Source organism: Xenopus laevis, chromosome 4L (assembly GCF_017654675.1).
Source record: "Xenopus laevis strain J_2021 chromosome 4L, Xenopus_laevis_v10.1, whole genome shotgun sequence".
Lineage (NCBI taxonomy): Eukaryota > Metazoa > Chordata > Amphibia > Anura > Pipidae > Xenopus > Xenopus laevis.
This window is the reverse complement of record NC_054377.1, coordinates 96,056,335-96,081,500: the sequence shown is the minus strand read 5'-3', so window position 1 is coordinate 96,081,500 and position 25,166 is coordinate 96,056,335. Positions and strand designations below refer to the sequence as shown.

General features: G+C 39.3%; 1 protein-coding gene across 5 annotated transcripts in view; it reads left to right on the top strand.

Moving 5' to 3' along the window:
- The window catches only part of cacna1e.L (calcium channel, voltage-dependent, R type, alpha 1E subunit L homeolog), a 393,059-nt gene extending 377,772 nt beyond the window's left edge, over nt 1–15,287 (top strand). For 3 of the 5 annotated variants that reach the window (XM_041590515.1, XM_041590512.1, XM_018258508.2), the window contains 8 exons: nt 1,079–1,186; nt 7,052–7,152; nt 8,328–8,434; nt 8,537–8,636; nt 9,887–10,015; nt 10,674–10,857; nt 12,157–12,332; nt 12,955–15,287. In XM_041590515.1, the coding sequence (XP_041446449.1) occupies nt 1,079–1,186; nt 7,052–7,152; nt 8,328–8,434; nt 8,537–8,636; nt 9,887–10,015; nt 10,674–10,857; nt 12,157–12,332; nt 12,955–13,452 (1,403 nt within the window). In that variant the 3' untranslated portion in view covers nt 13,453–15,287. The remainder of the gene's footprint in view (nt 1–1,078; nt 1,187–7,051; nt 7,153–8,327; nt 8,435–8,536; nt 8,637–9,886; nt 10,016–10,673; nt 10,858–12,156; nt 12,333–12,954) is intronic. The other 2 variants (XM_041590513.1, XM_041590514.1) reach the window with 1 other exon arrangement.
- The last annotated feature ends 9,879 nt before the right edge of the window (nt 15,288–25,166 follow it).

The window sequence follows — 25,166 nt, the reverse complement described above, 5'->3', positions numbered from 1 at the left end:
GTGTAATTAAAGTTCATTAAAGTTAATTTTGCTTGACTAATGTGATAAAATATGATTTTGAATATTTTTTATGGGTGATGGGTCCCCTTTAAAGGAATAGTTCAGTGTGAAAATAAAAACGGTGTAAATAGATAGGCAAAAATGTATCATATATGTATCTCATATAGTTAGTTAGCCAAAAATGTAATGTATAAAGGCTGGAGTGAACAGATGTCTAATATAAAAGCCAGAACACTACTTCCTGCTTTTCAGCTCTATAACTCTGAGCTAGTCAGTGACTTGAAGGGGGGGCCCCCTTTCAAGTCTCTGATTGGTTACTGTCTGGTAACCAGGATAACCAGTCAGTGGAAACCAAGAGAGTTGAAAAGCAGGAAGTTGGGCTATGTTCTGTTATGTTAGACATCCAGTTACTCCAGTCTATTAGGCAAGACTATTAGGCAGGACTTTATTTTGTAGTTAGGCAGCACTGTATTTAGAGGCAGCTGGTGATGGGAGGCACATATCTAGTGGAACTCTCATAAATTATATGTCATTCAAGCTAGGAAACACAGGGGCCACAAAGTGCACAAAAGCCTAGTTAATTTTGCACCTGTTAGAGCTCTGGAATTTGCACCTAACTCAATATTATCACACACACAATAATACATATATTTATTATTAATTGCATTTCTGATATCATGTTTCACACTTAACCTAAGCAAATTGGAGCTAATCTGTCTAGTAGAATGGGCCAAGTCAATCTAGTACCTACTTACCCCAAAAGTGAGTAGGCCGATGCCTTCTTTTGAAAAAAAGCATATTTCAAATCATTGTCACATTAAAAATTAATTTTCAGTTTAGGCACTTTGAAATAAAGACCACAGAAAAAATGTCAGTGGTTTGAAAATATGCAAATGAAAAACTGGGAAAGATTAGCAGGTATCATAGTAAAGCTTTAATATAAATGCCAGATAATAGGCTTGTTTGTATGTCAGAAAATGCTAGGACAGGCTATCATTTGTATAGTTAAGGATAGCTAGAATTTCTGCAGTGCTTTTATAGTTCCTTAATCATAAAAATGCATTATAATTTCTTATAGGAGGCGCTGACAGGCACCTGCTGGACTCTGAGCTGCAGAAAGAAACACTTGCCATTTGGCCAAATCTCTCCCAGAAAATGCTGGACTTACTTGTGCCAATGCCAAAAGGTAGTAGTAAGACTTTGTGTTGATTCTCCAGTGACCCTATGATAGACATGGCAGTAAATGCAGAGTTCATATACTCACAGTTCTTGGACTCATATACCATGATGTATCTGTGATACTTCAATAATTGTATAATATTATTTCAATAACAAAGTAGGTCACATGTTTACTCATGCTGTTGCAGGAAGCCAGAAATCTAAGGCTAATGGCACACTTTGTGGGGAAACCCACACAGAGGTAGGATCTGTACCCCAAAAACACAATTTTTTAGGATACAAGATAAAAATACTTGAATAATATCACCTCTTATTTTAATATAATTGAATTCATAATGTTGTAGAACATTGCAGTACACACTTGTTATTGATTATATAATATACTGCATGTTAAAACTTTTCTTAGGTTAATTCTCAAGTAAAAAGTATCCAGGAGCCAGTGAGGCAATAAGTCTCTTTCCAAAGAGCTAGGCACATAAATGGTGCAAACTTATCAGTATGCATTTTTTATTTTTGTGGCTACTGAATTGCACCCAAATGGAGGGCATGTCCATTCTACACATTACAGCTAGGGGATCCCGCTTGGAAGTTCTGAGACTTTCTGAGACTTTCATCCCAAGAATGTCTCCCATCTGGCTTCCCCTTTCAGCCTCAGGCTGAAGTAAGGAATTATGGGGGAATCATCATAAAAGAAATTAGTAGGGTTAAACAATTGCAAATGATTTTGCAATTTGCAAATTAAATACAGCTTTTGTAAGCCAGTGAAAGTATTTAGTGACATATCCACCAGTGGAAAAAAGACGTGCATTTTATACTGCATTGTTTGTAATGAAACTTCTTGCTGAAAAAGTGGTTATATTTGCGCCAATAAAAAATGTGCAGTGTAATAATGAAAAATGTTATATGTAGACAGCCTGTGAGGGCTAGAACAAGACTAGGATGGTGGAGGATGGGTAATGTGATATTTTATTATATGTTTATCTTCACCATCTTTGCAAATATAGGGCATTATATAAAGGTGTTGTGTCTTGCTTTTAAAATAACCTAAAATTTGGTGTAAAAATTGAAAAAAAGTATTCAAAGTTTCATCTTAAAATACATATGTACAGACCCCAAAGTTCTCCTTACACGTTTCTTACCTAGTGGTATTCATAGGCCAGCCCATTTTTACAGACGACCAATCAGAGGGCTATACATCTATCATCCATCAATCAACAACATTATACACATATACATTTAACGTTTCTGTTTCTTAATTATATTTACCATGTATAAATCATAACACAATAATTTAGAATAGACAAATTAAAACACCATTGATCCCAATATTTTAATAATAATAATTTTAACCTGTTTTTCTTTGGCCTTTGACTGGCCATATATATGTTTCCCATTATAAGGGTTATTTTTCTTTACCTTTTACCTTGGCCAATAATGCTTTTTTCAGCCTGGGGTAGTTTCCTACAGTGTAACATTGCCACTGTTCTCCCTTTTTAAGCCATCCCTTGCACTGATTAAGCATATATAGTATAGTAAGCTTACAAAAAAAGTAAACTGCAAATGTGCCCAGCTCATGGCAGCACAAGGGGTACTTTGGAGAAGGAAACCAATGACAGTTCAGCGCCAAACAAATTGAGCTCCGCAGTATTTTCTACTTTATCCTTAGGGCAATGGCACATAGGAATATGTTTCCCACAGTAACAATGCACTACTATGGGCAACACGTTTCCCTGAATATGCTTTCCCAATAATGTAAACCCCACATGGGAAATCATACTCATCTCTCTTAAGTCGACTCAACTTTCAGAAGGTGTAAGGCAACTTTGGGCGACCTCAGAAAGCCTGAGCGACTCATATGTTTTCCCACCGGCATTAACACATTTTTGGGCGAATTACTGCCCCTGGTAGCACAGATTTTATTGAAGGCAACAAAAAATGAGCTGTGTGTTCTCCGCATTTTATTAGAAAGATGTAAAAAATGATTTACACAAGACTTGAACATTTACTTTATGTGACAAGCCCAAATACACTAGAAATACAGCCCACACAACAACTTGGTTTCACCATAGGGGCAACAGATGGATGTATGGAATCATGTACAGATTTGTGACAGCAGAGGATAAAACAAAATGACATATATCCTGCACATATTTTGCCTTATTCTCTAGAAACACTTCCACATCATGCTGCTCTTAGCAGGATTCAATAACTCTCCAGTTAGAATTTGCAGATCTGCTTTTAATTTCATTGCACTAGCAACTGACTCGACTCACTGCCAACTTCTGTGTTTGGGTGGGGGATGTTGTCACTGGCCAATGAGTGACTCCCGATGCTAACAAAGTATTGGCCCCAGCCGCCCCAGGGCAAAAATATAACCAGTTTAATACAGCAATGTCTACTGACAGCACAATACCCCATTCCAAATGAGCTTTTTAAGACTGTGTGTGTAATATTTTGGCAGCTGCATAAAGGCAGTATTAAAGTGATATATTTTTATGCCCTTTGCCATCCATTGGGACAACTGCCACAAGGGATAGATGAACCTATGATATAATTCACACATTGCTAGGCAACACATAATTCACATAGAACAAAGAAGAATGCAGAAATGTAGAATCTATGTTAAAGGGATGCTGTCATGGGAAAAAAAAAATTTTCCAAAATGAATCAGTTAATAGTGCTGCTTTAGCAGAATTCTGCACTGAAATCCATTTCTCAAAAGAGCAAACTGATTTTGTTATATAACATTTTGAAATCTGACATGGGGCTAGACATTTTGTCAATTTCCCAGCTGCCCCAAGTCATGTGACTTGTGCTCTGATAAACTTCAATCACTCTTTACTGCTGTACTGCAAGTTGGAGTGATATAACCCCCCTCCCTTCCCCCCCCCCCCAGCAGCCTAACAACAGAACAATGGGAAGGTAACCAGATAGCAGCTCCCCAACACAAGATAACAGCTGCCTGGTAGATCTAGGAACAACACTCAATAGTAAAAACCCATGTCTCACTGAGACACATTCACTTACATTGAGAAGGAAAAACAGCAGCCTGCCAGAAAGCATTTCTCTCCTAAAGTGCAGGCACAAGTCACATGACCAGGGGCAGCTGGGAAATTGACAAAATGTCTAGCCCATGTCAGATTTCAAAATTGAATATAAAAAAATCTGTTTGCTCTTTTGAGAAATGGATTTCAGTGCAGAATTCTGCTGGAGCAGCACTATTAACTGATGCGTTTTGAAAAAAACATGTTTTCCGATGACATGATCCCTTTAAGTATCTAAATTGTATGACCTATAGGTATTAAGTGGTACAGTCCAGATGAACAAAACTACAGTTTATGGACTAATGTATTTAGCAACTCAAACAACCATTTTTAGAACCAGATGTTTCCCGCAGCTGCTTATCACCCTCACACAATAATTTGGAAGGATTTTAGGTTATTCCTCCTTATAAAATGGTTTTAGATCAGTGATAATTATCAGCTTTCTTGGATCAAAAAGTCATTTTCAGGTTCTGTCACAGCATGTTCATTGGGTTGTGGCTGGGACTATGACTTGGTCATACAACAATACATTTTTTTTTTCAGTTTAAATCATTCAGTGGTGGATTTACTACTGTTGTGGGAGTTATTTTTTTGTTTTTTTGTTTTGTTGCATTATCCCACTTCAGTTAAGGTTTAGTTATGGACCACTAGCTGACATTCCATTCCCCTGTAAAAAATTTCAGGACAATATACAGTAGACGAATCTGCTTTGGAGAGCAGAGACCTGCAGCAGTTTTGTAGGTCGCAGGGCTCAAAATGCCAAAAAAACATGGTGCACTGTGCCTGTTTTTGCACCCTATCCTGCATTTAATAAATAACCCCTATTATATGATGTATGACTTTATTTGTAAACCGCTGTAAGGACGCACAGCTCTGTACAATATGTATAAAGTACAATACAGGTTTGGAACTTGTTATCCAGAATGCTCGGGACCTGAGGTTTTCTGAATAACAAATCTTTCTGTAAGTTGGATCTTCATGCCATAAGTCTACTAGAAAATCATGTAAACCCAATAGGCTGATTCTGCTTCCAATAAGGATTCATTATATCTTAGTTTGGATCAAGTACAAGGTACTGTTTTATTATAATGAAGAAGAAAGAAATCATTTTTAAAAATGAGGACTATTTGGATAAAATGGGGTCGATGGGAGAGGCTATTCTGTAATTCAGAGCTTACTGTGATTGTAGAATATATCTCTGATTGGTGCATGCGTCACATAAACAGCTCTTTCTTGAGTAGAACAGACTCTGTTATTAACCAAACTGTGTCTTTTATTAAGTGGTGCCCTTCCAATCTCATCTCATGAAACAATTCACTCCAATTGACTTCATTATATACTGACTTCAAGTCCAGCCTAGACTGTCAATGTTAAAACAGTGTATACTGTGTTGTATTCGTTTGCTCAGGTACACTGATATGCACAGGAGACTTGGGGTTAAAGAACTTTAATACCTTTAATAACCACACCGATATAGGGGATCTGTTATCTGGAAACCCATTATCCAGAAAGACACGAATAACAGAAAGGCCATCTCTATTAAACTCAATTTTAATCAAATAATTATAAAATGTTAAAATGGCTTCCTTTTTCTTTGTGACCTGATCCCAACTGAGATGACTTCCTTCTTCACGCGTACTTGATCCCAACTAAGATATAAATAATCACTATTGTAGGAAAAACAATTTTATTCGGGTTTAATTAAAGTGATTTTTTTTAGTAGAATTAAGGAATGGAGATCCAAAGTACAGGAAGATCCCATGCCCCAAACATTCTGAATAACAGGACCCATACCTGTGCTACTTTCCTTACAAACTGTGCTTCATTTCATCTCGACTTCACCACTGCGGCTGTGTCTACATTCTTCTGTGCCATAGGGAGGGCACAGCCATATTGTAATATGATGCTACAAATTTCAGCATTACATTTGTCACCTGCATACTAAGAACCACCTCGCACACCACCACAGCAGCACTTATGATAAGCTAATGTTGCCAGTACTAGGTAGGGAAGCATTTTATCAAATTCCAGCCCTCCCAACCCCATTGATATGCCCTTTTATATTGCAAAACAGATCCACAATAAAATTATGAAATAAATATATATAGTAAAACTGGTATCTTGTTTGAATGTGTGAATATTCCCATAACTACTAAAGCAACAAGTGTTTAAGTCAGCTGCTTTTGGAGCTCAGCTGCAGACATTTGATGAAATTGATTAAATTAATCACCACAGTAACTTCTGCAAGGCAGCCTAGCAACATAGATCTTATGACTGCACTCCACGTGAACCACTACCTCTGTGTTCTGTAATTGAAGTATATATCATAGTCACACTGGAGAACTAGATTTGAGAGGCTAATAAAAATGAGAGAACTGAAGATTGCATCTTTATACATTGCGAGTCCATTGAAATAAGTAGGAAAATTGGTGTAAATCAGGGGTGTGTGGACGGTAGTCCTCCAGCAGGAGGGACAATGGATGAATATTCATGACATGAAAATGACAAATTATACAATTATAATATCATGTAATAATAATATGTAATTTGTACATTTATCGTGGACATTTTCTGACCAAGGTCGCCCAGGTCAAACTTTGTATCTGTTTCACATTCATATCGAAATACAACTTTCAGTGGGAATGTTTTCAAACTATTTCTTTATATTTGCAATTTTATTAATATATATTTCAGTAAATGGAATGACTGATTTTATGGAAAAGGATAGTGCACCAATATAAAAATGTTAATCCCGTGGCTATAGGTATTTATCTGCTTTCTCTTGTATTATGAGTATTTTGCTAATGTGATATTCCCATGCTTCACAGCCTCTGATCTGACAGTTGGGAAGATTTACGCTGCAATGATGATCATGGATTATTATAAACAGAGCAAAGCCAAAAAACAGAGGCAGCAGCTGGAGGAGCAGGTGAGATGCTTCTACCTCATGGGGACCCTCGGGGTAAATGTGCACAATGTGGATGGAATGGATAAAAGCAGAGATACATGCGAATGTTTTAGATATGTACTGTATAATCTTAGTAAACCATATCCCTGCTGTTGTGAAAGAGATGCATTGCAGTGTATTCCTAAGCATCTGAAGGAAATTTAGATTGTTGGTCGTTGTAGTTTATTAATGTTGCTTAAATATATTACGTCGACATGATAACACTTGATGCCTTGCTGAAACATACTATTCCTCCTTTTACATTATCTTCTTATTATTAACATTAAAGTAGAAGAAAAGGCAACAATCATTGGGGGTGCCAAAATGTAGCCACCCCCCCCCCTCCCCATTGACTGTATTCATTTACGTGATAACATACATTGGTGTTCCTATCAGCAGAAAATTGCCCTGGCTTGGGGTTCTGCCAGCACAGAGCACAGAGCAATCCTCTTCCTCCTTCTTCTTTCTTCACATGGGTGCCATGCTCAATAGAGTAAAAAGCTAAGAATAAAGCAGACTTTCTTACTCTACTGCTCATGTGTTGGCCCCAGAATTAAGTGGAAGAAAAGGATCACTCCTTGGTGTTCATTAAGAAGAATGCCAGACCAGTATTCTGCTAACAGGAGTATCAGCCTATGTTACTTTTGGCACCTCCAAGTGATTTTGAATTTCCTTCTCCTTTAAGCTCACCAGTTAATACATAATGAAGGCACAGTCAGGCTTGAATTGGGAATGGACTATGCAGTGAAAGACAACATAAAAGATTAATGGAGCTTTTCCTTTAACCAATAGTGAGGCAACACAACCAAAATACATATAGACTATTTTAAGAAAAATAGATTTACAGTTGACTATTGCTGACCGGGTTCTTTTCATTCAGCCCATGCCCAACGGTTTTTCTTGACCTGTGTATGACATCACAAAAGCTCCATTTTTACATGCATCAGTTTAGTGTTTGTGTCCTAATTATACAACACTAATAGTTAATGAATGCACATCTGCTGTTGCTGCTTTTCATTTTAGCTCAGTGAAATATTCTGTATGTGCTGCTTATGAACTGTAAATAACATTCTGATGAGTTTAGGATAGGTTTGTTTTTGCAAGTGGCCATTCTGGGTATAGCAATATATGAAAGTTTACTTTTCCTATTGTTGCAGAAAAATGCACCAATGTTCCAGAGAATGGAGGCTTCCGCCCTCCCTGAGGAAATCTTATCCAATGCTAAAGCATTACCATACCTTGAGCAAGACACTGTATCAGGCTTGTGAGTAAAATGTGCCTTAAGATAGACAGTGTGAGAGTTATTTAAAAACAATCATGGCAACAGATGGGGTGCCCTGAGCCATCAGACTGTTGTTTGTTTCAGGGGTGGATTCCCTTCACTGAGTCCCCTGTCCCCAGAAGAGGTATTCCAGCCGCCATGCCTAGACAGGGATGATGAAGACTTTGAAGAGCAGCTGTCTCTGGTAAACAATGTCGCTCCTGGCACAGGAACTGCCTTAAATTCTGTGTGTGTGCCATATCCATGATTCATTTTCATGGGTATGAGCATAAAACATCGAAAAAATTCAAGGCTGTGAATGAATGAGTGCAAGGATTGAATGGAAATACAGGATCTGTGATGGGTGCTGATAATAACAGCTATTTAAATGTGCAGTTTGAATGAGATCAGTTTTAATGTACAAGTCTGTTAGCATGTGTGCATATTACATTTGTGTCCATGTATGCACCTTTGACTTTTTTGTGACATCTGCATGAAAATGCAACATAACTTGTTGTGCAAAGTCTGTGAGACAAGTGTGTATGTAGCTATAGTTGTACATAACATGCTGTTAACAAGCTGTAGGATGTAAGTGCTCTAGTTGTTTGTGTCCCCACTAATAGATGCCATAGTATCAGCTTCTAAGCAGGGAGGAAAACAACATGTTCTGTGTGAAATCTGTTGTCATTCCGTTTATCCTGCCTGTTCACTGCAGTGTATACTGATGCCCCCACGGATAGTAGTGCTACTGTGTGTCACTGTTGCAGTGTCATTGCACTGTGTATGTCCTTAAGTTGTGTGCATTATCTACTCCATCATACACACACTACTATTGGACTCTTTATGCACACATTCCCCATTATATGAGTAGCTAGGAAATCAATTCCAGGCAACAAGAAAGTGGTGAAACTGTAAGGTAGCCATTGCCATATAGATCACTGGAACAGAGACCAAGAAAGCACGAGCCTTGAAAATGTCTGTGGTGGCACGAATTCAGTAAGAGAACCATTTACTAAAGAATTTACAGAACAAACCAGAAAGGGCATATGACATCAAAAGGGATGATGCAAACATAGCTAGAAAATAAATTGCTATTATAGCTAGAAAATAAATTGCTATTAAAGCTTAATAGCATTTCATATTTATACTATCTATTGATAACTTGAATTGAAAGTGCAATACAACCCATATACGAGGACAGGTTTATTTGATTTACTGCAGTGAGCATTTGGGATTCTAAATTCACAGGGAAAAGCCAATCTGTATATTAGTTTTGTGCTAAAGCCAACATACAAACCGATGGCTTACAGGGCTGGGACTCTCTAACCTTGCAGCATCCAAACAGTGGGGTGTTGGTGGATTTTTAGCACATGCAAGTGTATTATGCTGGCTGTTGAAAGGAGAACAACCTGAGATGGAAAACTGGTCCAATGAGCTGGCTCTCTTTGTTTCTAGGAGCCTGAGGTTAGAGAGTTTAGCAGGGAGCAGCTCCCTAACCGAGGCAGCTACATCCCAGTGGAGATGCTGGAACGTCCAGCGTCTGTGAGAGCTTCCTCCATGCCACGTCTGGCTGAGAACCCTCAGGTAACAAGGTCAATTAGCCCCAAAAACTTTCCAGTGATAAAGTAATAATAGGCTGTGAAGGAGTCCAGGAACACACAACAATCACCTTGTGCACCATTCATAACATTGACCAGCTCACTTTCTGTTCTTCTGCCACCTCCCTGTGCCATGCAGCTCTTTTCGTAAGCTTTATCTCAATCGTTTCATTGTTTTTGAGCTGGGAGAGGGTGTTTTACTTGTTTTTGTTGGCCTTTTCCGTTATTGTTTGTTTTGTTTTTATGTATTTTTGGCATAGGATGTATATGTTCTTTTTTGAGGGGAGGTTTTATTTTTTTTATTTGGGCTAATTATTTCTCTTGCCCCACAGACACTATAGTAATGCAGGGCAAAAAACGGCACATATAGCTAAAGTATACTAAGATCTGGCCGGCAGGGTGAGGAGAGGTACGGATGGACCCATCCTTATGTGTCAACTCAAAATAAATTTTTTAATGAGCTGCTGTAAACCCAGATAATGCCCCCAGCACACCACATGCTACAACAAAGGCAGTTCTTTATTGCAGCTCTGTTTATTTTCTGGCTCCTTCTGTACCTTAGCAAGACCATGGAACTGTAGTGATAGCATATTTTTGTATGGATATTTTCTCCTTTCCTTTTTTTCCCTCTTGTGACCCCACAGGTCCTGTCAGACGTAAGCTCAATGCGTCGCTCCTTCTCCACAACTGCAGAGAAGCGAGCACGCAGCTCGTGGCTAGATGAGTTCACTATGGACAGGAGCAGCACAGACTGTGCATACAGATACCAGAGGCGCAGTTATCATGCATCTATAAGACTGTCTGCAAATCGCCTGAATACAGATACAGGTCAGTAGAACATCCAAGCAAAATGACCTTGTTTTGACACTTAATTCTCTGTAAATCAAATGTAGAACTAGTTTAGTCATGGCCTGTATCCTTCGATTTCTATTTGCTTTAACTTTGGTCCTTCACTAGACCTAAGCTAATGGGCCAGGAATTACGTCCTCACTCATTTCAATAAATTATGTATGGAATTCTGTTTTATAAACAGGCCAATAGATATTAGATCATTGCCAGGGTCTTCTACCTTTTTCTGCAGCCACTCATGTAACCATTGATGAAACCCAGCTTGTATATTCATATAATACACAAAAGCCATGAATATCTTGTAAATTATATCCTTATAAACGGTGAGTTCTGATGTCATCAGGTATAAACGGTGAGTTCTGATGTCATTTCAGTCACATGACTCACTGAACTGTGTGTATTATAATAAATAAAGTACCCCCTGTTGCAAAATATGAGGATATTAGAAGTTACCTCGGAGTTCCATGACCTGTATAAAAACACTTGGCCTTCGGCCTTTGGTCATGAATCTCCTCGGTGACTTATAATATCCTTATATTTTACTTTATTCACTATATAAATATACTTTGTGTATTCTAAGAAACAACTACACATTTTTTGTATACATTTTCTTGTGTGACACCAAAAAAGACCTCTGGCAAAATACTTCTTGGCAGGACAATTGCACCACAGACAGTGGCATTAACAAATAAAAAAAACCATCAAATTCAACATTTTCTAAAATAAATTCTAACCAAATTCGCATATAAAGCTTTATCCCACTTTGACCATTTCATTTTCATAATTGACACCGATGATTCCCTGATGTTCAAACCCTAACCCTTTAGATTGTAAACTCTTGCAAGAAGGGCCCTCTGATTCTTGGTTGTTAAATTATTGTAAGACCCAAACTCGATGGAGTAGTGAATGATGTAGTTTTCTATGTCCAAGAATGATTGTAAAGGTTATTTAGAATGAATGGTAAATACTTATATACTTCTTCGGAGCAACAATCCCCCATCCCTACCAACATCTCTTCTTTTCACAACAAGCACTGGCACATCCACATCACTGTATTTCCGCTACAAACTATTGTAGAAGCGTCTGAGATGGTAAGTGCCAGAATAAGTCGATTAGAGATCCTCTTATGATAAAGATAGTAATATACAGTACCTTATTAGTATTAAGTTGAATGGTGATGCTCAAGCATTCTTCCCAAATTATGAGGCCAGAATACTGTTTCTGATATCATGTGCTCTGAATTATATAACATTTTTAGCATATTTCTTGTCCTACCAGGCCATTGGTCAGATAATCACCGTTCTGGTGGAAGAGAGCGAGGAAGGTCCAAAGAAAGAAAACACCTGCTGTCCCCTGATCCTTCTCGCTGTAATTCTGAGGAAAGGATCCCACAAGCTGCCTGTGAACACCGAGATCACCAACTGTCCCCTGGGCACACTCCCTGCAGTGTACAGGTAAGAAGTAATGGAATTTACTTTTTTGCTTAAGAACAGCTAATGTAGTTACATAGTTAGGTTGTTATGGGCATTCCTCCTAGGGAGAAAAGTAGAAAGACACAGTGGAAGATAATCAGAAGCTGGCAGAATAAACATGGCTATAATGTTCACTACAGAAACCAAAGTAGTTATGGCACAGCTTCTCCTTATTGGATTTTATTAAGCAGCTACTAAACTCTGAATGCAAAATCACGAAAAATGCATGATTTTTTTAATATAAAATCAGACTTTTTAAAAAATCACGCATTTTTCGGGAATTTATTAACCCCTGAGGATGGAAAAGTCCCAATGATTTTTTGATGTACGCTGGGTTTTGTGCAATGCCCCGAAGTTTTCTGTTGTGAAATTCGTGAAAATTGGAAGAAAAAATCGTGAAAATCTGATTTTTTTTTATTGCAAAGCAAATTTTCGGGAAAATGTATTAATAAATAAGTGTAAAAAACCCGAGCGGATTTGATCAGAGTTTGTAGCAGAAAATATTGAGATAAATTAGGACTTTGATAAATAACCCTGTGTTTTGCAAATGAATTGAATGTGTATACATAATAACAGTGGTATGATTATGTTTGTCACATTACAGATTCTTGACTCTCTGAGTGAAAGTTGCACCCCTTCAGACACCAGCACCCCAAGACAAGGCCGCAGGCAGCTTCCCTCGGTGCCTCCAACTCCTAGACCTCTTATTTCCTTCTCTTCGCTTATCCGCCAACAGAAACAGAGCCCCCATCCCCAAAATAATAATGATATTATCCTTCCAAGTGAGCCTGGTCTGAGTGAGTCTTCCTGCTCCCTTGGCGGTCACCAGAGCTCCCAGTCCACACCACAGCATTATATCTCAGAGCCCTACCTGGCACTGCATGAGGAGATGCAAAGCTCAGACTGCCCCACAGAGGACACACTCACCTTTGAAGTTGCTGTGGCTACTAGTCTGGGCCGCTCTAACACCATTGCCGCTGCCCCACTGCGTCATGGCTGGCAAATGCCAAATGGTCACTACCGGCGTCGAAGGAAGGGAGGCATTCCACCAGTGATACCCTCCAGAGAATTAAGTGACACAGAAGAGGATGATCGATGTTAAAGGAAAGTAGTGCTTGCATGCTGTAACACAGCAGAAATTGCTCAATGCCCCTTCCCACATAGTGAGTTTCTTCCACGGGAGCCCCACAGCACTCACTGCCAGACCCTTAACCAAAATCAATACAAGACTGGGCAGTGCTTGAAAAGAGACACAGCATGTACTTAAATATCTCGTGCCAAAAACACAAACTAAGTGGGGTTGTGGAATATAAGCAAATGTTTTAAAAGAATACAAGGAGTGTTTCATCCCAGTAATTGAGGGTGGAGTGTAATAAAAGATCAGATGCTGTGCACCGCTGTCTCATACATGGGTGGATCTTCCACTGGTATATTAGTGTCTGCCAAAAGCACGACTGAAATGATGAGGTGTCTCACGCTCGTGTCATGAGAAAGCATAATGGTTAAATAACATTTACATGTGTGGGTGTTAACTGGCACCTAAATGGACAGGCCACACATATTGATATAGTAACAGATACGTCAATTGAAGAATGCATGGTATTTATGTAACAATGAAATGCAATTATATTGGTTAAGCAAATTCTGTTAAATTTAAGTGCTTTTGCTATCCCTGAGCCCACCACACCTTGAAAACCTCTTGTGCAAGGAGATCTTTTTCATTTTCCCATAAATAAGAGAGAGGTCAAAACTAAATGTGTGAAATTTGCTTGACATTTTTCTCATTAAGTATTTAAACACACAATGAATGCATAAGACAAGCACTTTGGCGGAATTATAGTATGTTTATGAGAAGGAGGTCCCAGTCTTTGTCATACCAGGTTTTGCTGATCCCTAGCAAACCCTTGCTTGGAGCTATTCTTGCTAAAATATCACCATACTTGAGTTCAACAAAGCACCACTTTCAAGCTTTAGACATGAATCCTTTTTTTATTATCACAGAGTGCAGCCAAGTTTCTCAAGTCCCGCTTGAACAATCCGCTCACATAGAGGAACAAGAGCTCCTGTATATTTACCAACGTTGAATGGGGCTGTCAGACAGAATAACAAGCTAATGGGATTTTCTTTATGTGAATGTGGAACACATTGTTGGCTTAAAGTCATCAGTGTTGACACCACGTTTATCAAGGGTCTGGCTAAAATTGTTGCCTAGTTCAATTCTGAAAACTAGTTTTAATAGTTATAAATACTTCCCAACAGAATCTCTTCTTGCTGCCTCTGCACAATAGTAAGGAAGCCCGCGGAATGTTTTTCCTTTGACTAACAAAGAGAAAGAACAAGACAGCCTGCAACTCTTCCTTTGTGGTTGGCAACAACATCTTCAAGTGTAGCATTGCCCACTCTACCAACTCTGATTGAATTGCAGTCTCAGTGTAATAATGTAGATCCAACTGCTCACTTTAATGTATAGCAGGACTAAGGGCTGATTTTCAAAAACTAACTCAACTAAAGCTGTCCTTGAAACTTCCATTTATTAGCATCTGTAAAAGCTAGATGTGTGTATGCAGTCTGATAAAGTCCAATCTGGTCTGTCTAAGATTACAGAATGTTATATAAGAGACAAGCAATGGAGGTGTTGTAGGATAAATCCCAGTAGCTGAGGTAGCAGGAGGATGCTGGGCAAGAACCACAAAAATAAAAGTACTAATGGTTGCCCATGTCTACGTTTATTTTGCTAGTGGTAGTTACTTTGTTTTCTTATGAGAATTCAGAGGAAAAACAGTGAAGAGTTTGCAATTTATAAAATGAATAGAAACATGCGGCAGCATTAGCTTGATAAACATAAATCATGGTTCTCCAAAAATACCGTAGACTGGACAGAAAATGCCACCCAGAATAATTACACACCTCTCAGAGACAAGTGGTTCTACAGCAAAAGTAGTTATGCAAAAAAAAAAACATGTTATCCATTACATTACAAGGAGAAATATTCATAACTATATATAAAAAGCCATTTGCTGGATAAAGGCTACATCACATGTTCTCTCCTATTTGGTGTCGGGCCTCACTGCGTGAAGCATAATAAATGTATTGGTCATTGTTGTCAGCGTTTTTGGTATCTCCTAAAGTCTTGTTTTGCCACTGTCTGTTCATCTAAAGTCCTTTTGTTCTATGGAGGTCTCACGTCTCATCAAACGAGTGTCTTCATGTCATGCATGTCCTATATCTTGTCCCCAGCCGTAGCCTATACTGTGATATTGTGACATGCTGTATATACAGTATATACTACAATACTTTTATTTCTCTCAATTGTATATATTATTTCATAATATATACAATGAATATCTGGGGCTATACCTGACCTCAGATCTTACTGGCCATTCTCTAGGATGAAGGAAAGCTTTCTTCCAGAACACTGTCTAATCCATCATCACAGTCTCATCACACTCGCTGCAATCATTACCTTTTCTGTCAGCACTGCAGGGAACTAACTAACCACTACAGCTTGAAATAACTACCAAAACAACCAAAAAACTATAATAATGTACAAAAAGTGGACAGAAGCAAAATGGTTGATAGGTATAACCTTTTCTTAATGTATTTTAAACAAATGTGATTGTGGGCCGTGGAAATTGCCAGTTGGGTTAGCAAATGTATTCATGAATTCTCTGGCCATGGTATGTCGATTTGATATACATGGGAATTTCATGCATATATAAACACTAATTTGCAATCACTAATTTAACCTGCTTTTAATAAATCTACGTCTTTATTTCTGAATTGAATCTGAAAACATGGGGGGCAGACGATGATAGCATAACTTTTAACGGAGGTTCAGCTTGTCGTACACTGCTAACTAAAACTATGGTGGTCTAAAACACTGCCGGAAATATCGATTTCCACGTTTTTAACAAACATCCCTGTGATCAAGCGGTTTAGTCTTTTGCTCTCAAACTAACGGACACTTTTACGCAAGTGCTAGAAAGGAGCGAGTGCCAGACCGGGAGTGTAATATATTATCTTGTTTTTGTCTAGAAATGAAATATCAAACATTGTGGGATTTTGAGGGGAATTATTTTGTGAAAATTATTAGAAGAAAAGAAAACCCTTGTAAAGAATTGATTCTCATTTGTCTTTTTCTGGCTTTTTCAGTCTGGAAATTAAAAAAAATTAAAAATGATTAAAAAAAAAAAGAACATTTGTCTGGGTACTCAGCATTATTTCAATGGAGATTGCAGATTAGTTTCATGTAACCCCATGGTTTTAAGGAAAGAAGTCACATGTTTTATAACCTTTTCTTGCATTCAGAGAATAAGTAAACCTGTATTTTTTCTCTAAAATTACTCTAACCTCCCCCCGTAGAATAACATACCTATCACCTTCCATTTCATTTTGTTTAACTATCTGATACAAGCAGGCCCGGATTTGCGGCAAGGCCGCATAGGCCCGGGCTTAGGGCGGCAAAAAAATAGGGGCGGCATGCCGCCCAGCCGCACTATGGGGACGCGGGCGTCCCCATTCAATTACAGCAGCTGCGCCGGCGAAAAAACGCCGGCGCGCTGGGAAGGGGAGGTGAGGTGGGCGCTAGGACCGCGCGGCCGCCTGGTCGGACCGCGCGGCCTAGGGGCGCCGCACACTGAAATCCGGCGCTGGATACAAGAAGCTAAAATGCAGTTCTTTAAGCTACTTCCTTGTCTAGTATGAAGCTCCACCCCGAGCTCTCATCTCTCCAAATATGAAGGCCTCAAAAAGGTTGAGCATGATATTCTGGTGGCTGTTCAGAGTAATTCAATGAAATTTCAAAATAAAAAGGCTTACCTATCCTTTTTTTGGGGTTGACTTGCCCTTTAATAACATTTCTGAAAATCATCTCAAAGCTTGCATTTTACAATATTATATGCCCTATGTGCATGACCTTACTTACATAGTTAAAACTTTCTAAATATGAATGCCAAGGGTTTTCTGAACAATATGGCACCCAGTATTCATGGAATTACAAAACTATGTGGGGTTATAGAGAAAAAGAACCCCTTATTAACCAATGTATTAAATTACCATTCCCTAATTAGGGTTAAATTCCAATTTCCTTGGTGTTCCCCCCGACGACCCAACAATAACTAACAACGTTAACAATTAATTAACCATAGATTAGTGTGATAAATTAAATCTCCTTCAATGCACTAAGAAAACTATTTGGGGTGTAATATAAGCACAACATTTTCATAGGCCAAAAAAAAAAAAGTGGTCAGCGATGAAAATGATCGGGGGGGGGGAAGCTGAGCAAGTTTTATAGCGCTGGTTTTTCCTCAACCACATTAGTAAATAGGTTCTTTTAAATAACAAAAGTATCAATTTCATCTCTCTCAATCAAATGGATACCCATTATTTGCAGGATACCAGAAGTGTGTTGCCTGAATGGGTGGGTTTTTCTCAATGTCCTGAATCCTATTTCAAAAACTGTGTCCTGCTGTGTGGCTACCGGTATGTTTAATTGTGGGCACAAATCCTGTCAGAAACCAATTTTTATTGAAGACTACATTTTGACACTTGCAGCCGTTGATGGATTACATGGTATCCCGTAGCCTCATCCAGGGCCGGAACTAGGGGTAGACAGAAGAGGCAGCTGCCTATGGCGCAATAGTAGAGGGGTGCTGGGCAGCTACCTCTAAAATTGTCTTGCCTACCCCTAGCTGGGTTTGCACCCCTTACTCCCCTCCCTCCTGTCACCTCATCCTCCTCTCCATCGTGTTCTGCTCCCCTCCATTGTGTTCTCCTCCCCTGCATCGAGTTCTCCTCACCTCCCCGGCACTCTGTCACGTTCCCCTCTGTGTCTCTCATCTTTGTTGGGCACGCGCTAGCTGCGCAGTGGCCGGCCGGGTTGCCTTGGGCGCCAGGTCAGCCTGGTCCAGCCCTGGCCTCACTATAGTGAGCGGAAACTTATGATTCAACAACACCTGAAGCATAGACAGCTCTCTCCCTTTAAGATGTTGAGGGTATGATAGAGGTAGATAACTGGTAAGCTAAAAAGAGGCAGTTATAGGGGAGATAGTAGTGGGAGATCTTATGCACTGAAAGGATGGAGGTGACTGAAATTGACAATGAATATTAGAAATGAGAACTAAAAGTGCATGTCTTTTCTCACTTCTCACGATATTTGGCCTTCAGGCTAAATCTCTTCAGCCAGGATAAAAAGATAAATTAGGAGAACCCCCAACATGGAGCTACGCCAAACTAAGGTTTATAAATGTACAAACGCAATCCCCTTGTTTATTCAAAATAGTCTATAGCAGGGTTGGACTGGGCTGGCGGGACAACCTGAAAAAAAAACCCATCCCAGGCCTGCTCCACCCCCGCCCGATCACGGCCGCAAGGAGAAAGTGCAGTCCATGCAGTGCACCAGCAGTCGAGGGGTGTCATATGGAGGAGCTGCATCTGGCGACTGGGGTGGGGAGCCCCCAGATGGCAGCCCCGGTGGGCCCAGGACACCTTAGTCTGACACTGGTCACTAGGTACCCGAGTTCAAACCAAAATGCCCAGAACAGCACATGCATGCCAGTAAAATTAGGTTTAATTTCTGTATGTACTTCCAAGAGCATGACCCTATAATGAGAACCATACATATGTAATCACAGGTTTTATCAACATAAGTCAAAGCAAAAAAAAAAAATAGAATCACTATAGTACAGACATAGTAATGAGGCTGAACATAAACGCCCCAATGAAATCTCGCCGACTTTGACTGTAAATAAATTGTTAAATAAATTGCTAGCCGTTTGGTTTGGGACTGATGGAGTCTACTAATCAATTTACCACTATATCAATGAGATTACATTGGGATGTTTTTATTTTTTTAAAAAAATCTAGATATTTTAAAAATTTGCCTGAATGGACCACATCATTACAGCCAAACATGCACCCCAATCTAAATCAAACCATGGCCACTCCTTGGAATTCCCTGCCCTTTCCAGGATTTTCCAGTCTGGACCATTCCGTTTTTCTATATAAACTTCCGCCACTGCTCCTGGCCAGTAGCTTGCTGCCTTTCAGCATAACTCCATATAGTTGCAACTAAGTAGCTTGCCAGCTGTCCTGCTGACAAAACCCCAAAAAAGGGCTCTGCCCACTTAAAACTTTCATTGCCCTCTGGCCGATCACTTGCTAAACTACAAGTCCCACAACCTATTTATTTCTGTTTTATTGAAGGGCTATCCAGGACAAAACTGCCTGCCTCTTTTTACAAATTAGAAAAACTGGGCAGGATTCCCTGAGATAGACACTGTGATTGGCCAATTGCCAATAGTCACACCAATGCCCGCCCCAATGTCCTGTCCCATTTTGTCACAGCCCTGCCTCCCACTACACCACGGTCCCGCCTCCCCACCCGGAGTTAGTTGGGAAGAAAGGTGGCAACCCTATTTCCCAAGCTCTGTCTGTTTCACCTCCCTACAGTCCTTGGGGCCCCTTATCAAAGAAGCCACAGTTCCTGAGTGAAAATCTGAACACTGTATAAAGACACAGTCAGCAAAGCCCACTTAAATATGTCTTGCTGTTGCCCTATTTCCATGTCTTCAGTTATCACATAAAAACACAGGCTTGTGAATAAGCTACAGCAAACTTTATACCAGTAACTTGCTGCCCCCAAGTGGTATTCTAGAATAAATGCAGTCTGTGAAGCATAGATTATCAGTATGTGCTTGGACTTTGTTCACACTGAGCTCAGCAATTGTTTTTGCTCTATAAACAACTTCTCACTTCACTTTGTTCAAACAGACACCCACACCTCATAGCAAGGAAAAATCACTGGAGTTTTATCTGCCTGCGGACTGCGTAAATAGTTGGTGCAATAGTTGTTTGGCTTAGACCAGCTCCATCAATCCCTATGACCAAACTAATCCTCATGCAGGTCCCCATCACATAGGGCACTCTCTTATATGGGGACATTTGTCAGTTCTGATCAAATGCCTGAAGGTACAGGCCAACTTATTGAATTCCCCATTTGTCTGCAATGTTATCAGGGGAGAGACTGATAACATGCACTTGATCAGATTTTCAAACCCCATTATGGGGTCCTGGTGCTTTTGCATGAGGCTAAAATGTACAAGGGAAAAGGCAAGCGACCCCCCTCCACTGGTCTCCTGTTTGCATGATATCTGCTGGCTTTCCCAAAGTACAATTAAGTATTTAACTGAGCAGCTTCCTCAGGGATTCCAATGAAATGAGGATAGGGTTGCCGGTTTTGACCTGGACAGCCCAGTTTTTTGAAGGCCTGTCCGGGTCAAAACTGCCTGCCCAGTTTTCCAAATTAGGAAATACGGGCAGGAGTCCCTATGATTGATGCGGCGAACGGCCAATCATCTATTGTCACGTCATAGCCTCACCGCTGATGTCATGACCCATTTACCATCGCATCTTGACCCTGCCCCCATTACATCACAGCCCCAACCACTGCCTGGAGTTAGACGAGGGCCAAAAGGTGGCAACCCCAAATGAGGGTATTTATTAAATCATGGTGACTTGGGTGCAAATCTTGAGTTTTAAAAAAGAAAGAAGAAATTACTTTTTTTTAAAAAATAATTTAACGTGTTTTGCACATTTGCAATAAATCACCTTGGGTCCAGTTATCTGTTTGCAAATATAATGGATTTTCTCACCTTTCTTGGCCAGTCGGTTTTGCAAAGCTCGGAGATGTTCTTCAATCTCAGCCCTGATGATAATCTGGGGTGGCAGGTCAGTAATGAATGGGCGCTGGAGGAGTTCTTCAGCATTCCATCTCAATGAAAGTTCCTTCTTCAGACTTGACTCCAGAAAAGATGTTGTGGCCTGGATAAAAGGTATGAGAAAAATCTTGATCTATTAATCAATAAGTGAATTATCAATAGGTGAATTATCTGAATGAAACAGTCCTGGGTGAGACAGCCCCTATTTTGTACAGACATGGACTATGGTGAGGGTAGAGTGTGGGAGCAGTTAAGTGGCTATAGAAGTTGCCAAAATGTCACTTATAAAAGTAAGCAGAGTTTCTTCTCTGCTCGTACAGTCGAAATGGGACATGAGCTGGGAAGGATCAAAGTTTTGGTGGTTCTTTCTCGATAATCAGGTCCTCCACAGATACTGCTTGGCATATGCTAAAAGTTAAAAACATATATCAGACCCATCAAACATTTCTATATCTATTTATTTAATTACATTTTTTATTTAATTAAATGTTTCCCATTCATGTACCTCATTACTGACGACTTATTATATTATCTGCTTAACTTCAAATACTCCCCAAATTCCTCCACTTAAAATCATCTCTTAATCTTAGCCCCATCGGACTGACATTCACACTACCAGCACCCTAACAGAGGCTCCTGCCTCCTCAATCCATTAACAATTTTGTCCATACTCTGTATAGCTTTAATAAAGGGTTACATGCTCTTTAGCAAGGGAAAACCAGGGGCATAAACTCTTAGTAGAAGTTGATCCAGGGACTTGTCCGATTGCCCTTTGGGAGTCAGGAAGGAATATTTCCTCCTGTGTCAAATTGGCTCTGGCTTCAGAGGGGGGTTTTCACCTTCCTCTGGATCAACTACTCAGTAGGTTCCATATATACACAAACATTTTAACTCAATGGATGTGATTCCTTTTCAACCTAAATTAATATCAATAAAATGATAATATATAAATACATTATATAATGGTGTTTTTGCATTTTTATAGTACCATAGTATTGTTAGGGAATTTTAGTTAAGTTTGGAGACCTCTAGTGCAAGGGAAAAGCGATAACTGAAAAGAGATGGTGGAATTAAGGAGCAGGGTGGAGAAATGGTGAAAAGAGATGCTGAGGATGAAGAAATAATCCATGTCTGGATTCAGTCTTACTGATCTTCACTGAGCCCAGAGTTATGGCCCAAAGCCATGAAGGATAATTTTTCAACTTATGCCAAATGAAATATTTCATATATACAGTATAACAATATCACTGGGATAAGTACAATCGTCATTCTGGATTTAGGAAGTACTGATTTATTTATGTTATTACCCTTAGTATATTTTGGGCCTAGCAGGGACCATCCCATAAACATGTCTCTGCCTTTCGTATCCATTGGGCCTAGGAAAGACTGACCAATAAACATTTCTCTGCCATTAGTACTATTTGGGCCTAGTTGAGATTCAGCCATAAGCACTTTATGGTCTTTTGTGCCCTTTGGGTCTAAAAAGAACTGACCCATTAACATGTGACTGTCATTAGAAGACTTTTGTCTTAGATGAGACCAGCTTATAAACATGCCTTTGCCATTAATATTATTTGGGTATATGCATGAATTAAAACTGCTGCTTGCCGAACCAGAAAAGTAGTGAGAAAAGTGATGGGAAAGTGTTTTTTGGCACTTTGTCGCCCTAGGGCCCACGATATCACCCACCTCAATAGCACACAATAGCATTTTACTGACAAAATACAAAAAATTAATCATGAAGGTGAAGAGTAGTTAAAAGGTTTAAGAAGACAGAGGTGAGACACATGGCTACTAAAAAAGAATAATACATACTGGAATATGTAGGGTACGGGAAAGGAAAAAGAAATTAGTACTGGAGAAAGCCATATGCTGCACACAGGGGTCAGAGGCAATCTTGTTAACAAAAAAACACAAGAGATATGGGGAGAAAATTGCACATTGTTTACAGATAGGCTGAACAAAAAAAACGGGCAAGCAGTAAGGTGGGATAGAGAGAAGTAAGAGGGGAACAAAGAGGTGAAAGAAATGAAAAGCAGATGGAAATAAAAAAGAAGGATAAAGAAAATGAAGAGAAAGGGAACATACAGTATGGTATAAAGATGGGAAACAATTGATAAGTAAAGGAAAAGGTAGGTAAATGGTTGCACAGTCAGTATTCAGTATCATTAAGAAACAACATTCCTGCCCACACATTGTGTCCCAGGAATGTCCTTCACACTGGGCTCTAGAAAAACTATCTGTAGTAAAGTTGGTGGCTGACTAACTTTGCAAAAATCCCTCTACCCCCCCCAAACACACACACACACATACTGTTAGTGCAGTGGTATGAACTTCAGCTTCGATATTTAGATCCACTGAAAATGTAATATTTCTTTATTTTAATACATGTGCTGAGTTTATTGTACAAAAAATAGCTATTTGGGGGGGGATTATATATGTTATAGTCACTGTGCCATCCTGATATGAGTTCTGTGGATTTTATACAGGAAATTGCCACTGTGCTGTCCTGATGTGAGTTCTGAGGGTATTTATACAAGAAATTGCTACTGTGCTCTCCTTCTATGGAGTTTTGGGGCTGTTTATACATGGAATTACACTGTAGCATGCTATGGAAAAGTCTTCATTGTTTATTTTTTTATAGTTTTTGAATTATTTGCCTTCTTCATCTGACTCTTTCCAGCTTTTAGATGGGGGTCACTGACCCCATCTAAAATCCAAATGTTCTGTAAAGCTACACATTTACTGTTATTGCTACTTTTTATTACTCCTCTATGCATTCATGCCCTCTCCTATTTATATTCCATTCTCTTAGTCAAATCAATGCATGATTACCTCAAATAATAAAAAATGATGACCAACTGCAGATGATAAAGGGCTTCAAACTTGTCACAGGGGGTCACCATCTTGGAAAGTGTCTGCGACACTCACATGCTCAGTGGGCTCTGAGCAGCTGTTGAGAAGCTAAGTTTAGGGGTTGTCGCAAATTATCAAGCAGAAAATTAGGTTGCCCTATAATATAAGCTGAATTATTAAATTCTAATGCTAGTTGTACTGGTTTCTGTGCTGCCATGTAGTAATTATCTGTATTAATTACTAATCAGCCTTATATTGTGACATTTCTATTCTATGTGTACAGTATATTGTGAGTCGGTCCCTAACCTCAGTAAGTGACAGCAGCACAGAGCATGTGCAGTGAATCAGCAGAAAAGAAGATGGTGAGCTACTGGGGCATCTTTGGAGACACAGATCTTTACTGCTAAAGCACTTGGGTTGCCTTGGGCTGGTACAGTAACCCAAAACATAATGTACAACATTTCTAGCTACTTCTTTGGTTAAGCTTTAGTTCTTTAATAGCTATGGATGGATGTACATCAATGATTAGTGTGTGGGAGTGAGCTGATTTGTGTGACGTAGAATGTGACTTATACAAAGGTAATAATATGGATTTATGGGGAAGTTTGGCCCCAAGCAAACATATCTAAAGAACTAGCACCTGCAATTAAAGGGTAGATGCAGCCCATGAACACATACACTCATGCCATTTGGGGTGGATATTGTAGCAGTGCGCCCGTAGGCTCCCTGTATGCACCCTATTGCTAGCAGCATCCCCCTCCTGCCCCACTTGCAACACAAAGCTTGCCAGCTTTAAGTGTAAAACCAGTAAGATAAATAAAGAATTATTACTGCATATGGAAAAGAAAAACAACGGGACGCTTTCAGTTTTACTGGAAGTTTTATTTAGACTAATGCTTCACAATATGGTTATATCATTGGTTAATATGGGAAAAAGAAAATATTTTTATCCTGAAGATGTCTGGAATAGAAGTTCAACAGCACCTGGATTAACACACTTTGTAATTACTAAAATACACTGTAACATTTATTTGCAATTAGGAGTGTGGTGACAGTGTAACTGTTAAGAAAACAACAGCCTGTGAGAGGAGAGATTTAATGTTTAAAATAATCTAATATACAGCAATAAATGCAGTTTTAATGTTCTTTCAATAAAAATGTTTTCTTCTTACTACTTAAAATAAAAACACAGTGCAGCTGTCCTGTTATTCACGTAACTAGGGCCCCAATGATATAATATAGT